This window comes from Abramis brama, assembly GCF_963993115.1.
Source record: "Abramis brama genome assembly, chromosome: 17".
Classification (NCBI taxonomy): Eukaryota; Metazoa; Chordata; class Actinopteri; order Cypriniformes; family Leuciscidae; genus Abramis; species Abramis brama.
The window spans coordinates 20,790,232-20,812,924 of NC_139979.1; the positions used below are offsets into that span (position 1 = coordinate 20,790,232).

The window sequence follows — 22,693 nt, forward strand, 5'->3', positions numbered from 1 at the left end:
AAATCAAATACAATAAAAAAAATTTTTTTTTATAATTATTAATTAAAATAAAATATTAAAAACTAGTAAATGGCTAATAACTTTCTAACATTACAATTGTATACTATTTAAAGCTAAATATTATTTTATTACTATAAATTAATTAAAAAACTAAAATATTGAAAACTAATAAATGGCTATTAACTAGCTGATAAACATTACAAACACTATAATATTTAAATCTGAAATAAAAAAAAATTAAATCAGTTGTTCTAAACTGTATTAAAAGCAACAGGTGAATTCACAGCATTATAATATTCCGTATGAAAATTAATATTCATTTTAAGATTTACTCAAAATTACATTTAATAGTGTTACTAAATTCTAAGTGTTTTTAAAGATTAAATTGAATTGGCTGATAAATGACAACAAAGGGAATCTAAATGCAAAAATATGAGATATGAGCATGCACAATTAAATATTGTCCAATATACTGTACATCTGACTTTGACTGTTAACTTAAAAACCCCTCTAATATCGGATGATTACCAATATGGTACCAATATATTGTGCATCTCCATTAGTGATGTTTATAACTGTTGTGATTTCTCTAAATGAATTCATTTTTTTTCATAGCACAGTTGTGTGAATTTGGACTTGTGTGGACGTTAGTACAGTATGTGTGTGTTTGTGTATAAATGGCAAACCTTTTACCTGTACAGTGCATCTGTGAGTGCAATATACAGCAGGTCTTTGGTATCGGAGAGCATTATCTGCCTTCTGGAAGGCCCATCATGCCTCTGGGTTTGGTCACAGCATCGCCCTGATAGAGGCTTGCTGATGTGTTTTTTGTCACTCACAGGAAACTGCCGGTCTGAGTTAAGGCCTCCCGATGAGCACTGTGGTACACTTCCCTCAGCTGCCTCACGTTACGACCCACCGAGGACTCGCAACCGTAGTATTTCTGAAAGGATTCAAAATATAATGAGAGGATGAGATATTAACAGTGCATCTCTGAACATTATGCTGAGGCAGATTTCAGGCTTGGCTCCAATCTGCAGATATTAGGCTTCAATCAGCATGTCCTTGCCAAACCAGTGAGGCATAAGACACTGAAGCTCAGGATGCTCCAGAGCGACTGTCACTGTAGTAAATGAATGGTGCTGTTCTATGGTAACACTGCAAGGAAAATACTCAGGATGTGTGGCCATAAAAATCTATTCTATTTGGAATTTTGTTTGATGGTCAGTATGAGGTACGACCTAGGCAGACCCATGACAGGTGCAGAACAACATCAAACAGTGTGAGTCCATCAATACTGTGTGAAACTGACCTCAGCGCAGTGGAAGACCTTCAGCATGTCCGAATGAAAGGTGTCCAGACTCTCATAGTGGCCTGAGAGGAGCTGCCTCTGCAACATACTAAGATCAACAGGAGCCGAGCCTGATCTGGAAGAGAAAACACACAAATTAAATTCATTTTTCCCCAACAGATATAAAAACCCCATGAAATCAAAATGGGAGGTTTGTGATTTTAGTCCTTGTCTGGTAGCTTTGAGGCCATCTATATTCTAGTGTACTGACTGAAATGTTGTACTCAATGTTGTACTATACAAATTGTTGTCCGATAAAATGCTCTGTAGAGTGAGAACATCCCCTACCGCCAAATTATACATGCTCTACCATTCAAAAGTTTGGAGTCTGTAAGATTTTTGAAAGAAAGTCTTTCATGCAGCAAGTAAGCACTGATCAAAAGTGACACTTAAGGCATTTACAATGTTACAAAATATTTATATTTCAAATAAATGCTGTTCTTTTGAACTTTCTATCCATCAAAGAATCTTAAAAAAATGCAAAAATATAAACCAAAATATTTAGCATTAGCAGCACAACTGAATGTTGATAATAATAAGAATAAATGTTTCTTGAGCACCAAATCAGCATATTAGAATGATTTCTTAAGGAAAAAGCTCATTTTAAATTGTTATAATATGTCACAATATTACGTTTTTTACTGTATTTTTAATCAAATAAATGTAGACTTGGTGATCGTAAGACTTTCGTACCGACCCCAAAATTTTGCGCAGTAGTGTACCATGTACAGTCTCCGACTAGCAATAGCAAGGAGCAAATCAAAGTTAATTGCTGTGTGTTTGGTTGCACCAACTAATAAATGACTGAATTTTCAGTTTTGGTTGAAGAATTATTTTAAGATGGAGACACGTCAAGGTGAATGGCCTCTAAAAATTGAATTAGCCACACCAGGTGCCAAACCATTCCCCAATCAGAGGCAGGCATTTAATAAAACCAGACAACCTCCTTCCATGCTATATTTTAACTATATCTAACCATTACGGAAGTCTCCTACAATAGGTTTACATGCATCCAAGGAAAAAAATGAAAATAATTGTCACAGTGTCTAAAACAGTTTGATCAAGGATTCAGTCTCTCAAAACCCCTCCTTTCTGAGAGCCTACTCTGCTCTGATTGGTCAGATGACCCAGTCTGTTGTGATTGGTGTACTACTTACAGCGTGTGTTGGAAACAAAACGGCAATTACCATATCTGAATTTCAGCTCCGGAGGCTTCCTCATATCACTGTATACACAGTTATATGAACAGTACTATGGTGTCGGTTTTACCATACCGGATTTGCTTTTGTAGCGCAGAAATGTCAACAACGGCATATGTCAATAACACAAACCAAACTCTTCCAGGCCTCAGCTACAACTACAGTGTTTGATGGCAGGTCAAAGTAGATGTTATTCGTGGGCAGCCAATAAATACCATAGGCAGACATTATGCTAATTGTACTAATTCACATGTACAAATAATCAGATAGAGTATAAAGTACGCGTATTTGGCGTGCGCTGCACTCTGTTTACTATGTGAACAGCGTCAAGAGACTGACACAGACATTTTTGCGACATTAACATGAATTAATTTATTTAAATTATAGAAATTACTGATAATTGACATCCTTAAAGGGGTCATCGGTTTGCATATAAATGTGTCTTTGCAGTGTGTGGACACAACCACCATACAATGAAAAAAATCCATTCACTCCTTTTTTTTTAATCCTCAAAAAGTCTGAACACTCAATAATCAAGCCGTTTGGATTTTCTGAGCAATATGATGTCATATTGCTCATGCTCCGCCCACGACCACTGATGGACTGTCCAGTATTAGCATATTTCCGCCTTCAGCCATTTGTATACTGTCTGCCAAGGCAACACTTTACGTGTCTTGTGTCGACACCCCCCATGGAAGAGAGGGGTGGGGTGAGCAGTTGCTCATTATCATTTAAAGAGACATGCACCGCAACGGGTTGCTGTAAACAGCTGTTTTTGAGGAGGTAAAAAGGGTGTTGTTTTACACAACCACTGAGGAGTTTTAACCAAAGTATGTTACAAACTTTGCATGAAGACCCTAAAGAATCATACCAACTTGTGGAAAATGGGCATCCGATGACCCCTTTAATAACTATCATCACCACACCACCGCTTTAAGAGCATTCTGTAATCTACTGTAGCTGTCAGTGGAAAGAGGATTCAACTCCCAGATTCCCTGATTCTCTAATCATCTGGAGACCGTGAAGAGAACAGCAGAGAGTCGCTGAGCAAACAACACTTGCGAGTGGAAAAGCACACACACACACAAACCTCTTTCTGGAGCACAGGTTCAGCAGAGGAGCGGCGAGGGACTGTCCAGATGACCCTAAAAAACACAAATGACAGAAAAAGTGATCAGCTGTGCTGGTCTTCACACTGAGCCTCTGTCTCAGGCTTTTGCGACACGTCTCTATAAATAAAATCAGCAGACGTACCCTTGTGACTGACAATGACGTCATAGATCCCCTGGAGTGTTTGCGTGAGGTTTCTCCTCCGTACACTTCTCCCCTCCTCATCTCCCTCGCCGCCGAGTCTGTTTTCAGTTGTGCTCGAGTGAGTCAGGTGCTGGTCTGTAATGTGCAGAACACACATCCTCTTACACATACAGAATACAGTCTTATTATTACACATACATGATACACAGCACACTTGAAAAACGTGCACAGACTAATCAACGCACATTCAGTAATGGACTGCAATCTGAAGACTCTCACGGTCTGTCATCTTTATTTTAAGTGCAATAATCGGAATGCACTTAAATACACTTTTTCCATGAACTCAACGGGACAGGGTAGCCTGTACGTGCCAGTTGCGCAAGCCATTAACCACATGTCCTCTTCTGCCCTTTTGACTAATGCGGAGTGGAAATAGGATTGAGGTGGTTTTGGGAGCTGGTCCAGAGCTACGGCCCACAGAGCATGAAGGAGGAGGAGGAATAGCTGATGCCATGTTCTTCATCAAGAAACTGCCTCCGGTCAAAAAAAGCGCTAGAAACGGAGTGTCCCACTTAATTTAAGTGTCTTTTGTAGCACCAGTACATACGCTTAGATCAAGGTGAGGTTTGCTGGCAAACCAGTTCACTTCAGCTACACACTTAGAATGTATAATATTATAGTCATATCATGAGGGATCAATTTCGTACTACACTCAAAACTTAAAAAAGGAACAGTTGTTGAAATTACACTGAAATGGCTTTCATACTTCCACAACTCAAATACATTCAAACACAAACCAAATACTTTTGAAAACTCATTGAAAAGACGCCCATCCAGCGGTAAAAAACCCTGTACGAATGGACATGACTCCAAGTTTTATCTATTTGGTATTCAGAAAATTGGCCCATATTAAGGAAAAATCTGAATAGATACTTTTTTCTTCTAGATACTTTTTTAAAGAAAGTCTCTGATACCTGATCACAGTTTGTGTAAAATTTCAGTTTAGTGATGCTGACACTTTTTATTTCTTTGCCTTTTATTTCTTTGATATTATATTATCTGCAAATACAGTTTTTTTAAACATATACTTTTAAGGTACAAAGTACACTACAAGTGCACATTCAATACAGTTAAGCACACTTCTTTTTCACAAGAGGGAACTATGTTGGACTTGACAGCAAACCTGCAGCTTGTGAGTAAAAGCACATCAACACACTGTGTCATTTCTCATGCGAAGATGACAGTCTAAAAGGCACAACAGCCTGCATAATTAAGATAAGAGACAAAGTGGATTGAAAATTGTCATAAAATGTAAATAAATGATGACAATATTCATTTAGGCAATATACCCCTTTAACAGCTGAGAACAATTTGACAACACGCGCACACACACACACACACACACACACACACACACACACACACACACACACACACACACACACTTTACAGCTATACACACACTGCTGGACCTGACTTAGTGCTGGAGTCTTCCAGATCCCCTTTCTGACTTTGGCTGCTCCCTCCATCTTCTTTGTTTTCATTCTCTCGCTTTGTCACGTCCTCCCTCAGGAGCAATGCCTGTCTGTCTCTCATTTTTTCATAGTTTCTCACCAGAAAAATGCCATGTTCCAAGACGAAACTCCTATCAGGGGAATAAGAGCAATCACAGATGTATGAACAAACATAAGAAGTACAAGACAGTGAGAAATGTGAGTGTGCAAGTAAGAGGAGAGCATAAAACGCTCCATAAAACAAAAACGGAATGTGAGGAAAGGGTAGAAATCTTGTTATTTGTTATCACTGTGTGTTCTTGCCTCTCCTCATAAGACAAGGGCATCATCAGGAGAGGGGAGGGGACATTTTCAGCATCATTGCCTTTCTCCTGCAAATAAAGTCATTCGCAATGTGACCCAACTGACCATGCACTATAAACTAATTCACAATGATGAAGACACATTCAGGCATGACGTAATGGAACAGGAGTAATGGAGGAGTGAAGCTTTATCTGAATATACCTGCTGTTCGAATGGGTCAGATTGATTGGGAAGCTTATTATCCGTGTCTGTTTCACTGATTTCTTCTCCAACGTCTTCTGTAGTTGGTCTACAGCTGACATTTCTATGATTAAGAAAAAAGGTTCAGACAAACAAATTGAAACCAAGTGTAAAAAACATGAAATTCACACTTTAAATTCAACAATAGATGTTTTGCCTGCGAATGTGCTTGTGTATGTGTGTGTTTATTTACCTATTAAGGCTGTCAGAAACGCAGTCATGAGTCACACTGTGCTTATGAGGTTTACAGAAACTGTCTTCGGTCTGAGTGTGAGATTTTACATCAAAAGACCCATCTCAAAAAGACAAAGAAGAAAATGTTTACACAATATTCACTGATTTTAAAGACTTAATTCAGAGAACAAAGCCATTTTAAAGGGGTGGTTGATTATGATTTCACTTTTCAAACTTTAGTTAGTGTGTAATGTTTCTGTTTGAGCATAAACAACATCTGCAAAGTTACAACGCTTAAAGTTCAAAGCAAAGGGAGATATTTTCTTTTAAAGAAATAGCCTTTTAAGGACTACAACAAACGGCTGGTAGGGACTACACGACATTCCTCCCGGGTTAGTGACATCACTAACCCTAACATTTACATAAACCCCGCCCCCGGGAACGCGATTTATAGATTATCATGACAGAATATGCTAATCAATGACTAGAAGATAACTACACATAAGCTACATAAATTCATCAACTAACCATTCAGAAATGTCCTGTTGCATTCTACATGTTGTCACTTCTTCTTGAGTCTCTCCATCTTTCTCTGACTCCGGTTTGAACATAAAAGGCTAAAGGTTTGTGAAAGTTTCAGTACATGTCTGTGTGAGGTAATCGAAGCTACTAAGAACGAGCTCTTGAAGCTCCGCCCTCTGTGCCGGTAGCAGCAGCTCATTTGCATTTAAAGGGACAGACACAAAAACAGTGCGTTTTTGCTCACCCTCAAAAAGTGACAATTTTATCATGCTATATAAAAATATCTGTGGGGCATTTTGAGCTAAAACTTCACATACACACTCTGGGGACATCAAATACTTACTTTACATCTTGTGAAAAGGGGCATTATACCACCCCTTTAAATATAATATTACACAGTAGTCAGTGACAGTCTTCAAATTTGATTGGCCAAGTGGCGGTTGTTTGTTGATTGGTTGTTTGTGTTTGCAGTGTTACAGAACTATGGAAGCCCATTTCCATCACATAAGAAAAAACAACCCATACTTTTGTAAATCATAATCATGACATAAAAAGTACAAACTATGAGATACTAAGTCATAGTTATGAAATAAAAGGTGCATTAATGAGATACTGAGTCATAATTAAGACATAAAATTAAAAAAAGTCAAAATGAGATATGCATTTTTTTGTCATAATTTGACAAAAGTTGATATTATGACATGAAAAATATATTTAAATCACATAAAATATTTTGAATACTGAGAAGTGAAAATTCTGAGATATATGTTAAAATTATGACAAAAGGTAAAAGATTATAAGATAAAAAGTCATAATAATGGGATAAAAACTTTCTCATAATTTGGACTTTTGATTTTGAGTTTTTGCCATTATGATGACTGTCAGAATATTGTCTTTTTATACCATAACAATCTTTATGCCATAAATGTTATTTGTTTTGTCATCATTTTGACTTTTCATAATGACTTCTTGTCTACTAATTTCTTTTTTATCTCATATTAATGACTTGATATGTCATAAATTTGACTTTTTACTTTGTATATCATAATTTCGACTTAAGTCATAATTATGAAATTCATCTCATAATTATGATTTACCACTGCATGATATTTTTTTTCTTATGTGGTACAAATGGGCTTCCATACAGATCACAGTATGTGAGCGGAAACAGAAAATGTTTAGTTATTTAGGTAAATTTAGGCCTCCTTACATCTACATACACAAACAACGACACACACAAATTAGCAGGTAAGCCTACTCACTGGATGGGACTGTCTTCCGTGGGGTCTTCGACTTTTTAGGACGCTGTATTGGAACAGAGATTGCGTCACAATTATAGTATGACAGTAATAAAAAACAATATTTAAAAGGACAGTTGACCCAAAAATTACCATTTTCATCATTTACTCATCCTAATGTCATTCGAAACCCTTAAGAACCAATGATCCATGGCATCATTGGTTCTCATGTGTCTTGTTACCAATTGTGAGGCACCATTTTTTGATGTGCAGATGTGTGAATAAGATTTGAGACCTACAGTCAAGGATTTTCAGCAAATAATGACTTAAAGTTCCTCAAACAAAACTACTGAATGGCTTGGAATGTAGAGCACAAGTCATATGGGGCTTTTGTCGATTTAGTCTAATTAAGAGAAAGAAGTTTGACAAAATTCCCTCCTTTTCTGTTCAAGAATAAAGACATACGGGTTTGCAATGACATAAGGGCTAACAAAGGATGACAGACCATTCATGTTTTATGTTTTTCAAACTAATAAAAAAAATACCTTTTTGTGTGCACAGAGTTGATATATGTCATGGGGCAACTGAAAGTCAATCCGTTTCAACCTCAGATACTTTCCTGTTACACACACAAAAACACACACACACACAAACACACAGGGGTTAAGAATGTATCGTTGAGATTCAATCACCACGGTAATGTCTTTCTCTGTCTTTATCGCTCTCTCTCGCACAGGTGTAAGAATGAAGTTTACAAAAATGTATGACATATATTTTGAATATGAATATAGAATGGTTGAAAATTACTGAGGAGATTGTTCAAAAGTTTGTGGTTTGTAATTTTTTTTTATGTTTTGAAAGAAGTCTCTTAAGTTCACCAAGGCTGCATTTATTTGATCAAAAATACAGTAAAAATAGTAATATTGTGAAATATTATTACAACTTAAAATGAGTGTTTTCTGTTTTAATATATTTAAAAATGTCATTTATTCTGTGATGGCTAAAATGAATTTTCAGCATCATTACTCCAGTGTTCAGTGTCACATGATCCTTCAGAAATTATTCAAATATGCTGATTTGGTGCTCAAGAAACATTTCTTATTATTATCAATGTTGAAAAAAAGTTGTGATGCATAATTATTTTGTGAAAACAATGATCTTTTCTTTAGGAATCTTTGATGACAATAATGTGCATTTTAATATTTTGAAAAATATGTTTGTAATTTTAATAATAATTTGTTTTAAATGGTTTACATTACACAAAAAACTTTCAACTCAAGAGTACATCCCTTAATTTATGAATTGTATTATGACAATGGCTTGGCCCATTAATAATAATTAGGTAAAGTCAAACATTGTACAGAAAAGTCAATAATTGTACAGTCAAACCAAAAATTAATCAGACATAGACTAGTTGTTACAATGAACGAGAAAGGTTGATGTCTCTAACCTCTAGGGAATCGCCTGTTTAACAAATGTATGCAGTTTTGTTTTTTTAACCGCCAGAGGGCCAAAAGTTACATAGTGTACCTTTAATTATTATTCATTCAACCAGCCTGCCAGTGGCATTTCATAACTTGTGTGCCTGAACCAAGAGCTCTTGATTCTTTCATTCAATTCAAATTAAGTTTGATTTTAATACAAGCTCATTATAGACTGACAGAAATCATTTCTAACTTTCAGTTGAACTTTCATAGTGACCTCAAAATGACCCCATTAAACTCACACACATACACAAACTTACCTACGTGTATAGGTGCAGGAAGCAGGCCGTGCTCATGTTCTTCGGGGTCATACTCAAGGCAGTCTGTGTGAACTGAAGAGGACAGACTCATGGGGCTGTGCAGAATAAACAAAGAGACAGACAATTTGTCAAGCTCTTTGTAGAGAGCTCTGTAAATGAAGGCTGCATTTAAACAAATATTCTTAAGGCTTGTTTATAAATACATGAGAGTTCACTCACTTCTCGCTTTTATACACATTCGAGTAAAGCCCCGCCAACTCATATTTCTTTTCAGGTGGCACAGCAGACCTCTTCTCTGATTGGCTGTTTACTGACTCTGATGGGTTCTGGGAAGGTGAGGATGTGTCAGTGTGCGAATGTGAGGGCTCTTGGCTCAGAGCTACATCTTTTCCTTCATCTACCCGCCCTTCGTTGCTTCTAGCTTCATCTCTTTTTTTCCTCCTTTTCCTTTTCTCATGTTGAGCCATGGCATCAATCGCATTGAGCACTGTGTACTCGTCTCTTTCACCTTTCTTCCGTTTTGCAGGACTCTCTGTCACTTCGTGATGTAAAGGTGTGTCCAGTGGAGGTGGAAAAAAACACGGCGCAGGGTTTTTCCTTGGTCGACCTGGTCCCCTCCTCTTCACCTCGCTCCCTGTGACCTCTTGACCTTTGGGAATCTTTTTCCTGAGAGGCTTTTTGGCATGTTTCAATGTACACTTGTTCTGTGTTGTGTTTTTAGAATTATTTAAATGAGACAAGCTGTTTTTGGTAGCAGAATAAGAGGGAAAAAGCCTGATATCATTGGTCTGAAAGTGTGTTTTGCTGGCTCTTTTCTCTCTTCCTCCTCCGTCTTGTCCTTCATTAAGAGATGGACTAGCATGTGGATAGTGCTCACTGAAGAGTGAACCGCCAGGCTGGAAGCTCTCTGAAAGAAAAGAGTAAAGATGGGAAATTTACTAATGAATTCCAACCACTGATGTCATTTTTAAATTGCACACTCTGGTGAAACTGGTTCTAAAACAACGCAGTGAAAGTAATACCCAAATGACCAAAAAAGCTGTGCTGAGCTTAACTTCCATGATGCAATTCCCCATGATTGCTGGTCAGTTCTGGGTGCCAAGTTGTGAAGGATGCAGCACACAACAATCTGGCATATAGATTGCAGTGTGCTGCACAACATCACCCCCCTACTGTGATTCTGGTACCTGAATTGGCTCTTTATTGCTGGCAGAATTTCATGAATAAAACAAAATCTGAAATTAGCTTCTTTTAATTTGAAAGGAGATGTCTGTGCTGAACAAAATTAATTAAAATAAACACAATAAGTGTCTGGTCAAAATGAATTGTTGGTGGCGAGTGAATAAAGGCCTGTTCACACTACAAAGAGAACTATAACGATAAGGTTTATTATAAGCGTGTGCTGCAGTAATGTTGCCTGCCGCTTTAAATGCTCAAATTCTTTAAAGTTGGGTGGATTCTGATTGACTGTCAATATTTGTTTCATTCATCGGCTAGAATTATTTATTTATTTTTCTAAAAGTGATTCCAACCATATTGTTTCTCTGTCATTGTTATAGCTGTAGTGTGGACTAGAATATTATAATAACTAGTAAGACTTTATAGTTATTGTCATCGACATTGTCCTTGCTACTTTTTACTATTGGGCAAATGGAAATATCTTATCAACAATATCAACTTATGCTTGAGTCTTACAGTGTACGCATAAATATACACATATTACGATACATAAAACTGTAACCAGACATTAGAAATAAAACAAAATAACAATCTGAATACGATGTTCATCTTTATTTTTTATTTTGTAAATGTCAAGGGTTATGAAGCGTATAGGGCACAACCACTATTTGGGAGGTAAAATTATATTTCCATTGCAATACCATGCAAGAAAGTTTGAACAACCTTGGACATTGTCTTAGCACAGCCTACACAGGAACTGTAATTACAATTATGCCACAATGATTACAATTACTGTTGGTACAAATGACAATTACAGTGAGGGAATGAAAGGAAGTAAAGTTTCTTTCCTGTTGCTGAAGATGACAGAGTCATCATTAATTATCAGTCTATTTAAACCAATACTGAAACACTGAGAACCGGTGAGACGGCATGGTTTAGATAAGCACTATTGCAAATGTTTTTGAGAACTACTGTAATCCTGACCATGGGAATTATACTGCCCGTATTTACTCCTTTAATGCAAATTCCTCTACTCTCCTCTACCAGTACAACTAGTTTGCTGTTTACTGTACAACTAAATCAATTTCACAAAGCTGCACTGGAGTGCATTCCACAGCGAGCCATACCCTGTGTCCCCAGCACAGCGATTGTGAGATGAAGACAGGGTGTGTGCTTGAACAGACTTTACTAGAGTGATAAAATAACACATTTGACAGCATATAAAGACACGCAGTGAGGATAAAAGCTGCATAACATCACATTCCTGTTATCTCTCTAAAACCTCTCTGAGAGATGGAAAAGAAGGAATAAAGTGAGAGAGAGAAAGGGGGGGGGGGGGGGGGATTGGGGGGGAGAAAATGGCCTATGTACTTGTTTTCTCAACCATCTACAAAGGAGCTATTTCTAGTCTCTGGATGACAGCCAAACCTAGATAACAAAAAAAATAAAAAAAAATAAAAAAATCCACCTCTGAATGAATGTCTGAGGGCACATTAACATCTGATATATCAGATATACTCAGTATTAATAACATTTTTAGGCAGAGTAAATACACAAGAGTGCCATTTTTAGGGCACATCTGGCTCTGATTACAAAACGTGTTATTGCCATATATTCGCTTTCGCTTACAAAAACATTCCTTCCTTTCCCCAATTCTTTCTGTCAATCACTTTTCACATTTCACTTGTAGATTTCCATACTCAGATTTCATCCTTTCCACTAGCATCACCAAATTTCCTTACCGCTGCTGAATGCCTGCTCTTTCTCTTTCACCCTTTCCAAATCAAACAGACTGTTTTGGCCACAGGCTGACAGAAGGTCTATGGCAGAGTCTTAAATGGAAATTCTTTGGCAGGAACATGACAGAATAAGCATATAATTCAAAATGGTTAAATGTATAGCAGAAATCTGGGTGGTTCCCTTTTACAGAAATACTCAAATGTCAAGTATTAAGATTAAAGCGTGTGTTTACATAAAAATAAGCACTTTCATACCTCACTGAAATGTAAAAGCAATTTTGATTCCCTATTTGAATCAGCATGACAAAAAAAGAACCAATGCTGCTTAGACTAAGAAAATCCCTGTAGTACTTTAGTTTAAGCATTTATATCCACAAAATGACTGTTTTGATTTTGTGTGCAACAACAGTAAAGCGGTTCTAATGAGGGATTTCATTACAGAGAACCCAAACCCTAAAGCTAAGATTATTATTGCGGAAATGTTAACACTACTCTTTTATTTCCTTGTAAGAACTGGTATTTCATTGAGGAAATCAGGAAACATTTTTTATTTGTTTAGAAAAAGGTATCATTGCAGGAGTGGCATGTAGAGGACTTTTGAAATGAGAAGGAAAATCCCCCCATCTGGGTTTGGGTTTTTAGTTCATGTTCCAGATTCATTTTCCATTGATGACTTCTGCGTAATAGGCATATAAACTTAAGGATTATCAACGAGCAATCAGTAACATAATACTTGTTACTCACAGATTATCATTTCAAGTTAATTTTGATTCAGCCGTGACTGAAAGTGGAGATGTCCAAGTAAATGAGATGTTAACTTTGTCATTAGTGAGTTTGACACATTAGTTTGATTCACAGACTGGATGCGAACATGATAGGCGGGGCACTACCACATAGAAAGGGCAGGTTAGGTGATTAAAGGCAGGTTAGGTGATTTGTTCCAGAAACATTTCTTTGTTATGCTGGTTGAAAGTCTCTTCACATCCTGATAGCACTCACTAAGTCAAGTGGTCTAAATATATTTATATGTATATGTATATATTGTCTATATTGTAAGGCATAGGACCTTAAAATGTTCGTTGAATCATTCTGAGGGCAACGATACAATGTCCTACCTGCCTCTCAACATTTGAATTTCCATACCTTCGCGCACCCTGCTCGCACAGACATCACACATCATCAGCGCGTTTTATGCTATGCAGATTTAGACAGTTGTCAGTCACCGAGCACACAACCAAGACAGCAGCCACCTTTTACAGTTCCTCCTAAACCAAAAACAACAAGCTTATGCTGCATTCACAGCATAACTACTGTAATTATGAAGAGATGAAAACCCATGACGTTATACTCTGAGGTTTGTGACTCGAATTTATGGGTTTCAATGGCAGCACTATCAACGCCAAAATGAATCTGCAGCAGTCAGGTGATACAGGTCAGTGCTCTTTAAGTTGTTTGTTCATTATTATTGTAATGATATGTGCTTTGAGACATGAGGTAGTTTAATGCGGTCTCTCGTGACGCTTTTCTTTGCTCCCTGCTGTACCTGTTCATGTGTTTTGGAGGAAGCATGGTTTTGGGGATGCTCTGAAGGGAGAATGGGATCTTATGCTTTCAAAGCTAGCTCACTATTGCTAGCCTCTCTGAAAATTGCCTACCCTACCTTTAACAAATCATAGTGATGAAGTGTTAATGACAGTGTGGCAAGCAGGGCAGTCACCTGCGCACCACACCGGTCTTGAGTCTCACGGAGGGGTTCCGTGGGAGGAGCTAGGCTGGAGAGCAAAAGGAGTCAGGCGCGGACCCAGACCACAGCCAGGGCGAAGGCCCTATGGCAAAGGAGGGAGGAGCCATGGAGGACAATTAGCAGGTTTAAGCAGGGGGATGACAGACAGAGAAGGAGTAGATGGAGGTGGAGACCCAAGCAAAGCCGAAGAGCCAATGAGACCGGGGGGCACTGATGGATCTGGAGATCAAGGGCAGATCCACAGCGACTAGGGTCCGAGGTGAAGCCAGAGGACTGAAGTGGAGCCTGCGGCATCAGCTGGTCAATGCACTGAATCAATGCCATTGGTCTCTATTAAGTGAAGCATCAGCTTCAGCGTTACCCATGTGACGCATTGCTGGTCAGCTGAGCCTTGTAAAGTGGAGCTCAAAGTTAAAATAATTAAAACCTTGTTTCATTACATCTATCTTTGAATAAATTAACGTTTTTGAACGTGTTCGTTGAATGACAGATTAATAACTCACTCAAAGAGTGTCCCTTGCCGCCACCTAGTGGCGTAACAATGTAACTGCACTGACTGACAGCATGTCTATGCGCAGAGACGATGATACTGGTGAAATATCAGCAAAAAGCCTCTTGTCCAGTGAGATACGAGGATCGGAACTAACTGCTATTAGAGGATGGATACCCGACCCGAGGCCGACGGGCCGGGCCAGGTTCGGACAGATATTTACAAATTATGTTCGTGTTCGGGTCGGGCTCGGTCACATCAGCACGATAAGGCATTGAACATTTTAAATTTAAAACAGCTTATTATGTTGGTAGCCAATGTGCCTGATGCTTTCACTTGATGCAAACGTTCATTTTTGTGATTAAAATACATGTAAAATATTACCATAACATCTGTCTTCCTGTGTGCGGAAATTTGTTTATGTAGCCGTGACAACGAAACACGTGCATGCGCGCCTGCGTTAAGTGCGCTTGTTGCTCCGTGCGTTCCTACATTTGCTTAATACAAGCGGGTTTTCCACACAAACAAACATACATGTGTCATTAGTATGAGAAAAAAAATGGGATTTTAACTGTCGGACTCGGGTCGGGCTCGGACATAAATATCTTTATGCCTGTCGGGCTCGGGTCGGGTTCGGTTACTGCTCTGTCGGACGCGGGCCGGGCTCGGACAAAAAAAATTGTCCCGATCCGCACTCTAACTGCTATACATATAACAATAGCCTAACAAGCTTATTGTCAGGTTTATGTTCTGTTATGTGGACCCTTGTTTTGACATTATCTTCTGTTTGCGTTTGTTTTGTTTAATAAACACGGTTTAGTTTTGGTTACATTGGTTACTGAATATGTCCTTGTTTTTGTGCCTGCTGACCACATCGTAACACTTATTTATATATAAATAAATAAATAAATAAATGGCGATAATATAGTATGTTGCACTATTGAGCCACTCAAAATTACCACAAGGGAAATTCCTTCACCGCGACAGCCATACTGAGGACCAAGGCGTAGCCAGAGGGATGGCAGAACCTGACGGAGCCGAAGGGGTGGAGGGACGAAGCGCAGCTAAAGGCCCGAAAGACAAGCTGAGGTGGAGTGACGGGCATGGCGACTGGAGGCAGAGCCAGGAGATCCTCTTCTAAATCCGGAGCTGGAGACCAGAAGATCGGAGGCAGATCCACACAGTAGAGTGGATTCAGAGGAGGAACTGAGGGATTGAAGGGAAACAGCGGAGGTGGGGCAGAGGAACAGGCTATTTTAGGCAGAGGAGATGGGAGAGGAGGATGGGCGGGATTTTTGGAGACATAGAGCTGGACAGGACCAACGGAGACAGGAGACAAAGGGAAATATCCCTTTCCAATTCCTAATTATATAATGTAGAGGCCAGCTGAAGCTCACCCTCAGCAATGGGAGTATGGGCGTGGCTCCTCTCCATGCCCTCTAACTCCACGAGAACACTGATCAGTTGTTCACCAGCACCCACTCCACAAACGCTGGGAAATCACCCGAGGACCAACACCAGGCAGGCGTGCCTTGGATCACTTGCTGAGGCTGGTATAATGAAACACAGAAAGTGAGCAATCAGGACAGTGTGGAAGGCACGCCACATCTAAAAAAGTCCTTGGTGTGGTCCTCAGGTTTTTGCTCCTTCTGCTCTAGGTTAAGCAGTTGGACGACAGGCAAGTCCATAACAAAAAAAAGGAGGAAAAAACTAGGGCTGCCCCCCAATAGTTGACTAACCGTTAGTCGACTAGAACAGACTTGGTCGACTAAGATTTTATTAGTCGGTTAGTCGCAGAAAAAAAAAATAACTCAAAATCACAAAATCACGCAGGCTGTAACGGACAGATCGTTAATGGCAGAAAATCCAAACATTCCCCTATCAATCATTCAACCTCAAATATCGCTTATCTCTTGAAACATGTAAGTAGTAGCAACTTTACAAGTCCGCTCGCTCTAATGCTAACCTAGATAAATGTGCGCTATAATTAGTCACATATCCAAGTGTTTGTGTGGAGAGCGTGCTTAATGCATGACATACAGGCACCGGCACGATCACTTGCATTTAACTTAAAATACTCCGTCATTTTTGGTCATACAGATAAGAGTAATGCAAACTGTAAAGGGTCAACTTTTATTTTTTTAAACTCACAATAACAACAAAACTTTGTGCTTTTGTAAAATAAAGGTCGATTTGGTCTCAGTAAACTTGAGCGCATCACATAAATGAACCGAAACTCAGCGTATACTTGCCTCACCGACATGCGATATATATCTATAGAAAGCTTGAAATGTTTACATTTGAATGAACAGATTCAAATGGAAAATAAATATTCTCAGATTATGTAATCCGTATGAAGCGTGCACATAGGCCATTACTGCGGGGATGACGAGTCAGAATCGTTGACTTAATCTCTGCATCTGAAAACACAGAAAACATTACCAATAAATTATTAAAATGTTTAGACAGTCTCCTCCTGTTTTTTTCACGACACATTAAAAATGATTACATTTGCCGGTGCGCTGTGGCAAGCTTTATGTGTGCATTTGAGTGCTGATTAGGCTATGTATTTTATATAAGCAATTAAAGGCGCATTATTATGATTAATGGTTTATTAATATAAACGCGCGATTAGTCGACTAATGGCTTAAATGAACAACTACTAGTCGACTAGAAAAATCTTTAGTCGAAGGGCAGCCCAAAAAAAAACGTCAGCAAACAAAAATCTTATCTGGGTCCGGTATTCTGCCACACGTGTGGCTGTAATGATGTGCACGATGCAGAAGATTCAGAGAAATATGTGCAATAATAAATCCAGGGAGAAACAGAACTACATTAAACCATCAACAATACTGGAACTAAGGAAACTAACCCCCGGTTTCACAGACAAGGCTTAAGCATAGTCCCAGACTAAAATGCATGTTTGAGCTGTTTTAACTGAAAGAAACTTGCACTTGGGTTTTCTCAAGATGCACATCAGTAATGTTTTTTCTAAGGCATGTTTATAAAAGTTACTTAAATGTCATAATTGAACTAAGGCCTAATCCTGGCTTAATCTAAGCCCTGTCTGTGAAACCGTGCCTAAGTGCTTAAATACACAGGGAGAGTTAATTAACCAGAACAGAAACAGGTGCAGGATTAATCAGAAACTAATGACCAAAGAACACAGGCAAAATGGGAAAAAGGAAACCAAAACACAATGAAATAAACAGATATAGACTCATAACCCTGACACTCTGAAGGCTGTTGGAAATTGTTGCTTTAGAAAAATGATCGCAATCTGATCTCGTTACATAATATTGTTTATGTAGTTTGTACCTGCAATTATTTTCTCATTCTATTTATTTTTTTGCAGCAGTGGCAGCCTCCTTCTCTAAGAAAGTGCCCCTGATGGGCAGGTATTCTTAATAAACAGTAAAAGCTGCATGCACAAACACAAGCAGACAGAACACACTATGCTACACCAAATGTCCCAATCTTCCTGCTGTGAGAAGTTCTTCGCATGCTGGCATTTATTTCTTACCATATGTTTTCAGCAATGCTAATTAGAAAAATATGCATTGCTTTTGCCTCTAAAGGTGTGTACTTGAAGATAAAAAGACTGATTCAGAGTTCTTGATTTCAGGTTTGAGAGTCATAATTCAAATATCCGTGGTATGAACAAAAATAAAATTCTATTCAACTTGGCAATAAATCAAGTTTTCAACTGGTGCTACTATGGACAGTTAGCCACAGTCACATGAAAGTATGAGATTTATAAAGGCATTAAAAAATGTATATGGATTTTGCGGTTCCCTCACCAATCTCCATCTAAAACTATCCAAGAGAAAATAACGCAAAACAACTAAATAATGATAGCAACATCAATGCCAGAATACCACATAATGTGTACAGCTAATGCATAACAATATTTACACACAAAAAAGAACATATATCTCTCAGTGGATTTATAAACAGATTCTCTGCCAAGGAAAATCTGTGTAGCCAATTGCACGCAGAACAAATTAAGCTCCATTTTGGTACCTCACCAGTAAAACGGTGGGAGATAAATAAGACCATAGACTTTTAAACCTATAATAAATTAGTCTTATTTCACTGTTCAAAGATTGTAATTATTTCTACAAGCATTCCCAAGCATTTTCTCACTTAGTTCACAGGAACAAAGGAATACTGAACAGAACTTTTCAATGGCAAAAAATGCTAGATTATATATATTATGGAATAGTCTTCCATAAAATGTCACTCAAGCAGTGACAGTTGTTACATGCAAACAAACAAATAAAATAATCTCATGCCACCTTACCTGATGTTCTTTTGCCTCCAGCTGAGCAAGACTCCTTCATCATTGAGCTTCCAGGTCTCATTAAGTTTCTTGAAGCACACTGATCTCCATCAGTATTCCTTTGGCCTGTCATTCGACTGTACCCACTGCTAGCAAGGTTGGGGTTCCTCAGGAAAGCATGATGGCAGATTGTTCTGTCTACTAGGGGAGATGATGGTATGTCTTCATCCCCTTCATCATCGTCCTCAGGATACCCTGATCCAGCTTCTTGGTTTAAGCCCCTGTTCCTCTGCTCTACCTGAAAGCTCTCTCTCCACCTCCATTGCTGCTGATGCTCTGCCCACCTAACTTTTGATATCGGTCTCAGGTGTGCAGGTCCTATATATGAAAGTGGTGAAGTTTTGTGTTTGTCTGTTTGTTTTAAGGGTGTTGAGGAAGAGCAGGGAGAATTTGAGGACAGACCCCTTCTGAAATGGTCTTTTCTAAGCTTACTTTGTCCTAGTAAACCCTCTGTTCCTTCTCTTTCTCTAAGCCTATCATCCACAAACCTTCTATCTCTACCTTGCTCTCTGTTGTCTTTTCTTTGCCAGCTATTTCTACTGAACCAGTCACTAGAGGAATGAGATGTTACATTAGGGTACGTCGCCTGTGGCTTCCCGCTACAAAGTACAGAGTCACGTTTCAGAAACTTGTGCTTCCTTTTATGGAACTTTGATGGGCTTAAAATTGGATTTTTGGAGTAGGGGTGCACAAAAGAGGGTAAAAAAGGTGACGAAGGGTATATAGTTGCAGATGGAGGGTATCCACTATAAAGTCCAAAACCAAATGAAGTTGTAGAGAGTGGCATTTTGTAGGGCGAATGGTAACAACCACCTCCTGACAGAGGGAAGCCAAGTTTGTGCACTACCGGACAATGTGTAACAATATGTTCACTTGGTTGTGAGGGGCATCCGTTGTTCCTTTTCAAATCTGTCATTCCAACATAATGCAGAGAGTCACGGGAAAAGTCTGACTGAGGTGAGTAGTAACCACTGAAGTTGATTTGAAACATAGTCGGATGGTGAAGGTTTTGCGGCAGACACTGAAGAACGTGAGCTTTGCCTTTCCCACTCTTCCTTCCAGACTTCGCTTCATCCCCACACCCTCGTGATGATATATGATGCACAATATGAATCTCACTAAGTCTGACCACTAACTCCTCAACCTCTGCCAGAAATGCTGGGTCTTGCCTTTTGGCCCTGAGTTGAAGATACTTTCTCTTACATTTGTGTTTATGTCTCCTAGTCTTATCATGGCTAAAACAATTATGACCTTTTCTATGGCACTTGTATTTAAGTCTTTCCTGCTCCATCAATACTGATTGTGCAAGGTGTGTTGTTCTGTGGTCTTGAATCCTTACAGAGCCTAACTGGGATGTGGCCGAAGGGTGTAGTGCTGACTGCGAAGAGGAGGGAGGTTTAGATTTCTCTTCGGGCACTGCTTTAACCTTCTGGGAACTGGTTGCCTTTGGAGCAGAATGTTGATCATATTCATGGTTGCCAGGATGAGGTTTTCTCCGGAAAGAACTAATATCGGGCGAAGGGGACTCTAGATGTTTAAACGAATAGGGGGAGCTGCACAAAGCAGATTGGCCATTAAATGAATGGCTATGTTCATCAGAGGTGGATAAAGGGTTCAACTGATTTGAAGATTCTGTCAAGACTTGCTGAGACTTTTGACTCAGAACTTGGCCAGAGTCTTGGCCAGAAGTTTCCCTTTGAGTTTTAGGTTTACGACCTCTCCTTTTTCCTATGTAGATAGTCCCACGTTTGCTGACATTAATTTGAGGACCAAGTTTTGCCCCAAAAGATGTAAGAAGTGAGGATAAAGCATGTGTACCATCTGAAACTGAACAATGAGCATCACCTTCATTCTTCTTCTGAGCAAAATCAGTTGTGTAACTTTGACTTTGCCCTGAAAGAAACTGTGTGAGTGCTTTATCCTTCTTCTTCACTCTCATCTTATTGATATTTTTGATAATTGTCTTCATTATTAACCTATTTCGTTTGCGGCGGATTTGAGCATCTCTAGCTTTGGACAAGGAGGGTTTAAGTTTTCCATCAGCACCCTTCTTCCCAGATGATGAGTCCTGTGATTTAGATTTCTTTGTCTGGACAGAGGAGGAACATTTGGGATGAACTTGTGTTTTGGGTGTTGGCTTTGGGAGTTTCGGTCCATCCCCTGGATCAGGGACATTTGAGTGTTCAAGTATGGGGAGCTTAGTAGAAGACTTCTGAGACTTAATTCCCTGAGGAGACTCATCCAACCTGATGATTTTTGGACGGCCCCTTTTCTTAGGAGGGGGCTCAAGGGATGAGGATTCTAATCTGGGTGATGGATGTTGCAGTTGTTTAGATTTAGGAGGTCGGCCAACTGGTCTTGGTTTACCCTGCTGTGATGACAATGCCTTTGAGGACTTCATGGAAGGAACTTTTATAGGTTTTGCTTTTTGAGGTATCATTTTAGAGGCAGTGGAACTAACGTTAACAGTTTTCACAAGATCCATCTTCTCCCCTTTATTTGCCACCTTTGTCATCTGAACAGCTTTTAGATTTTTCTGTGAGGTGGTGTTTTGTTTGGGATGTAAAGGTGACTCGTCACTTAGAACAGAACTGTTAAACTGAGAATCTGTACAGCTGGAAGTTTGAGAGGAACACTGCACATCTTCTTCTTGGTTTGAACTATGCCTATCTCTTTTCTTATTCTTGTCAATGATATGCCCCATCCTTGTGCCATCATTTGACTGGACAGCAACAGTTTGGGCAGGTTCCATGGTCATTTTTCTGGTGTCATCTATGATTTCACTTTCATTATACTTCTTGTTTCTTTCTCTGCTCTCCAGTAATTCTTTCGCACAAGTGCTGTTCTCAGGAGTTACTGATGCAGCAGATTTATCTGAAGCAGGAAGAAGCAGAGGTGTCTTGATAGAGGGACTTGCCTGATGCAATAAACCATTTTCCTTACTCCTACTGTTAGTTATGGTGTTACACATGTTCTTGGAATATGTAGTATCTCCATCCTCTTTCTCATTTGCATTCGAAAGCTTGTCAACATTACTTTCCCTGATTCTAGAAGTCTTTTTTGGAGTTTGCTTAAGTGAATTCTCACTACATGATATTGGAAACGATATTGGAAATGATGTGCTGTCATTTTCAAGACTGGAAGAAGACTGGTGAGATGTCTGAGTGTTCAGAGTCATAACCTTTGAACCTTCTGAACTAAGGGAGGAGGTCATTACTTCTCCACTTGGAAGATCTTTGCCCTTTTCTTTTTGAGCATTTAAAACTTGTGTGCTGTCTTGTGGACTGGAGTTCTGTTGTAATGAGGGAGGTGGAGAAGGGGCAGCTGGAGGTGAATACGTCTGCTTTAACAAGGTAGAGAAGGTTGTCCTATCTGAAAGTGGCACTTTGCTATCTGTCTGTGGCTGAACTGCATAAGAAGGTCCATCTGATGGGAATAATGACTTTGAGTCAGTCTTCCTTGTGTTTTTTGATGGTGTCTGTTGGAAGAGAGGATATGTGCTGACTAGAATTCATCAGGAAATATTTGAAGATATTCAGTATTTCAGGTCACTCTATGATATCCATTACAATTAAATCAAAGGCAGCCTGGAGTAGCTATACATTTAAACATATCTAACAGGCTTCATTACATAATGACTTTGACAGTCTCTGACTTAAT

The 22,693-nt window shown here is 39.0% G+C and overlaps 1 protein-coding gene across 5 annotated transcripts in view; it reads right to left on the reverse strand.

Annotated features, from left to right (window-relative positions):
* Window positions 1-22,693, reverse strand: part of LOC311067566 (histone-lysine N-methyltransferase ASH1L-like) — a 30,545-nt gene that overhangs the window by 2,213 nt on the left and 5,639 nt on the right. The window contains exons 3-15 of one of the 5 annotated variants that reach the window (XM_084089512.1): window positions 18,995-22,511; window positions 9,759-10,446; window positions 9,544-9,634; window positions 8,341-8,414; window positions 7,820-7,862; window positions 6,055-6,157; window positions 5,823-5,925; window positions 5,622-5,689; window positions 5,277-5,449; window positions 3,805-3,939; window positions 3,641-3,695; window positions 1,313-1,427; window positions 694-943 (exon numbers count right to left, since the gene is read on the reverse strand). In XM_084089512.1, coding sequence (XP_083945638.1) covers window positions 8,403-8,414; window positions 9,544-9,634; window positions 9,759-10,446; window positions 18,995-22,511 — 4,308 coding nt within the window. In that variant the 3' untranslated portion in view covers window positions 694-943; window positions 1,313-1,427; window positions 3,641-3,695; ... (5 more) ...; window positions 7,820-7,862; window positions 8,341-8,402. Of the gene's footprint in view, window positions 1-693; window positions 944-1,312; window positions 1,428-3,640; window positions 3,696-3,804; window positions 3,940-5,276; window positions 5,450-5,621; window positions 5,690-5,822; window positions 5,926-6,054; window positions 6,158-6,435; window positions 6,653-7,819; window positions 7,863-8,340; window positions 8,415-9,539; window positions 9,635-9,758; window positions 10,447-18,994; window positions 22,512-22,693 lie in introns of those variants that run through there. The other 4 variants (XM_084089510.1, XM_084089509.1, XM_084089513.1 and 1 more) reach the window with 4 other exon arrangements.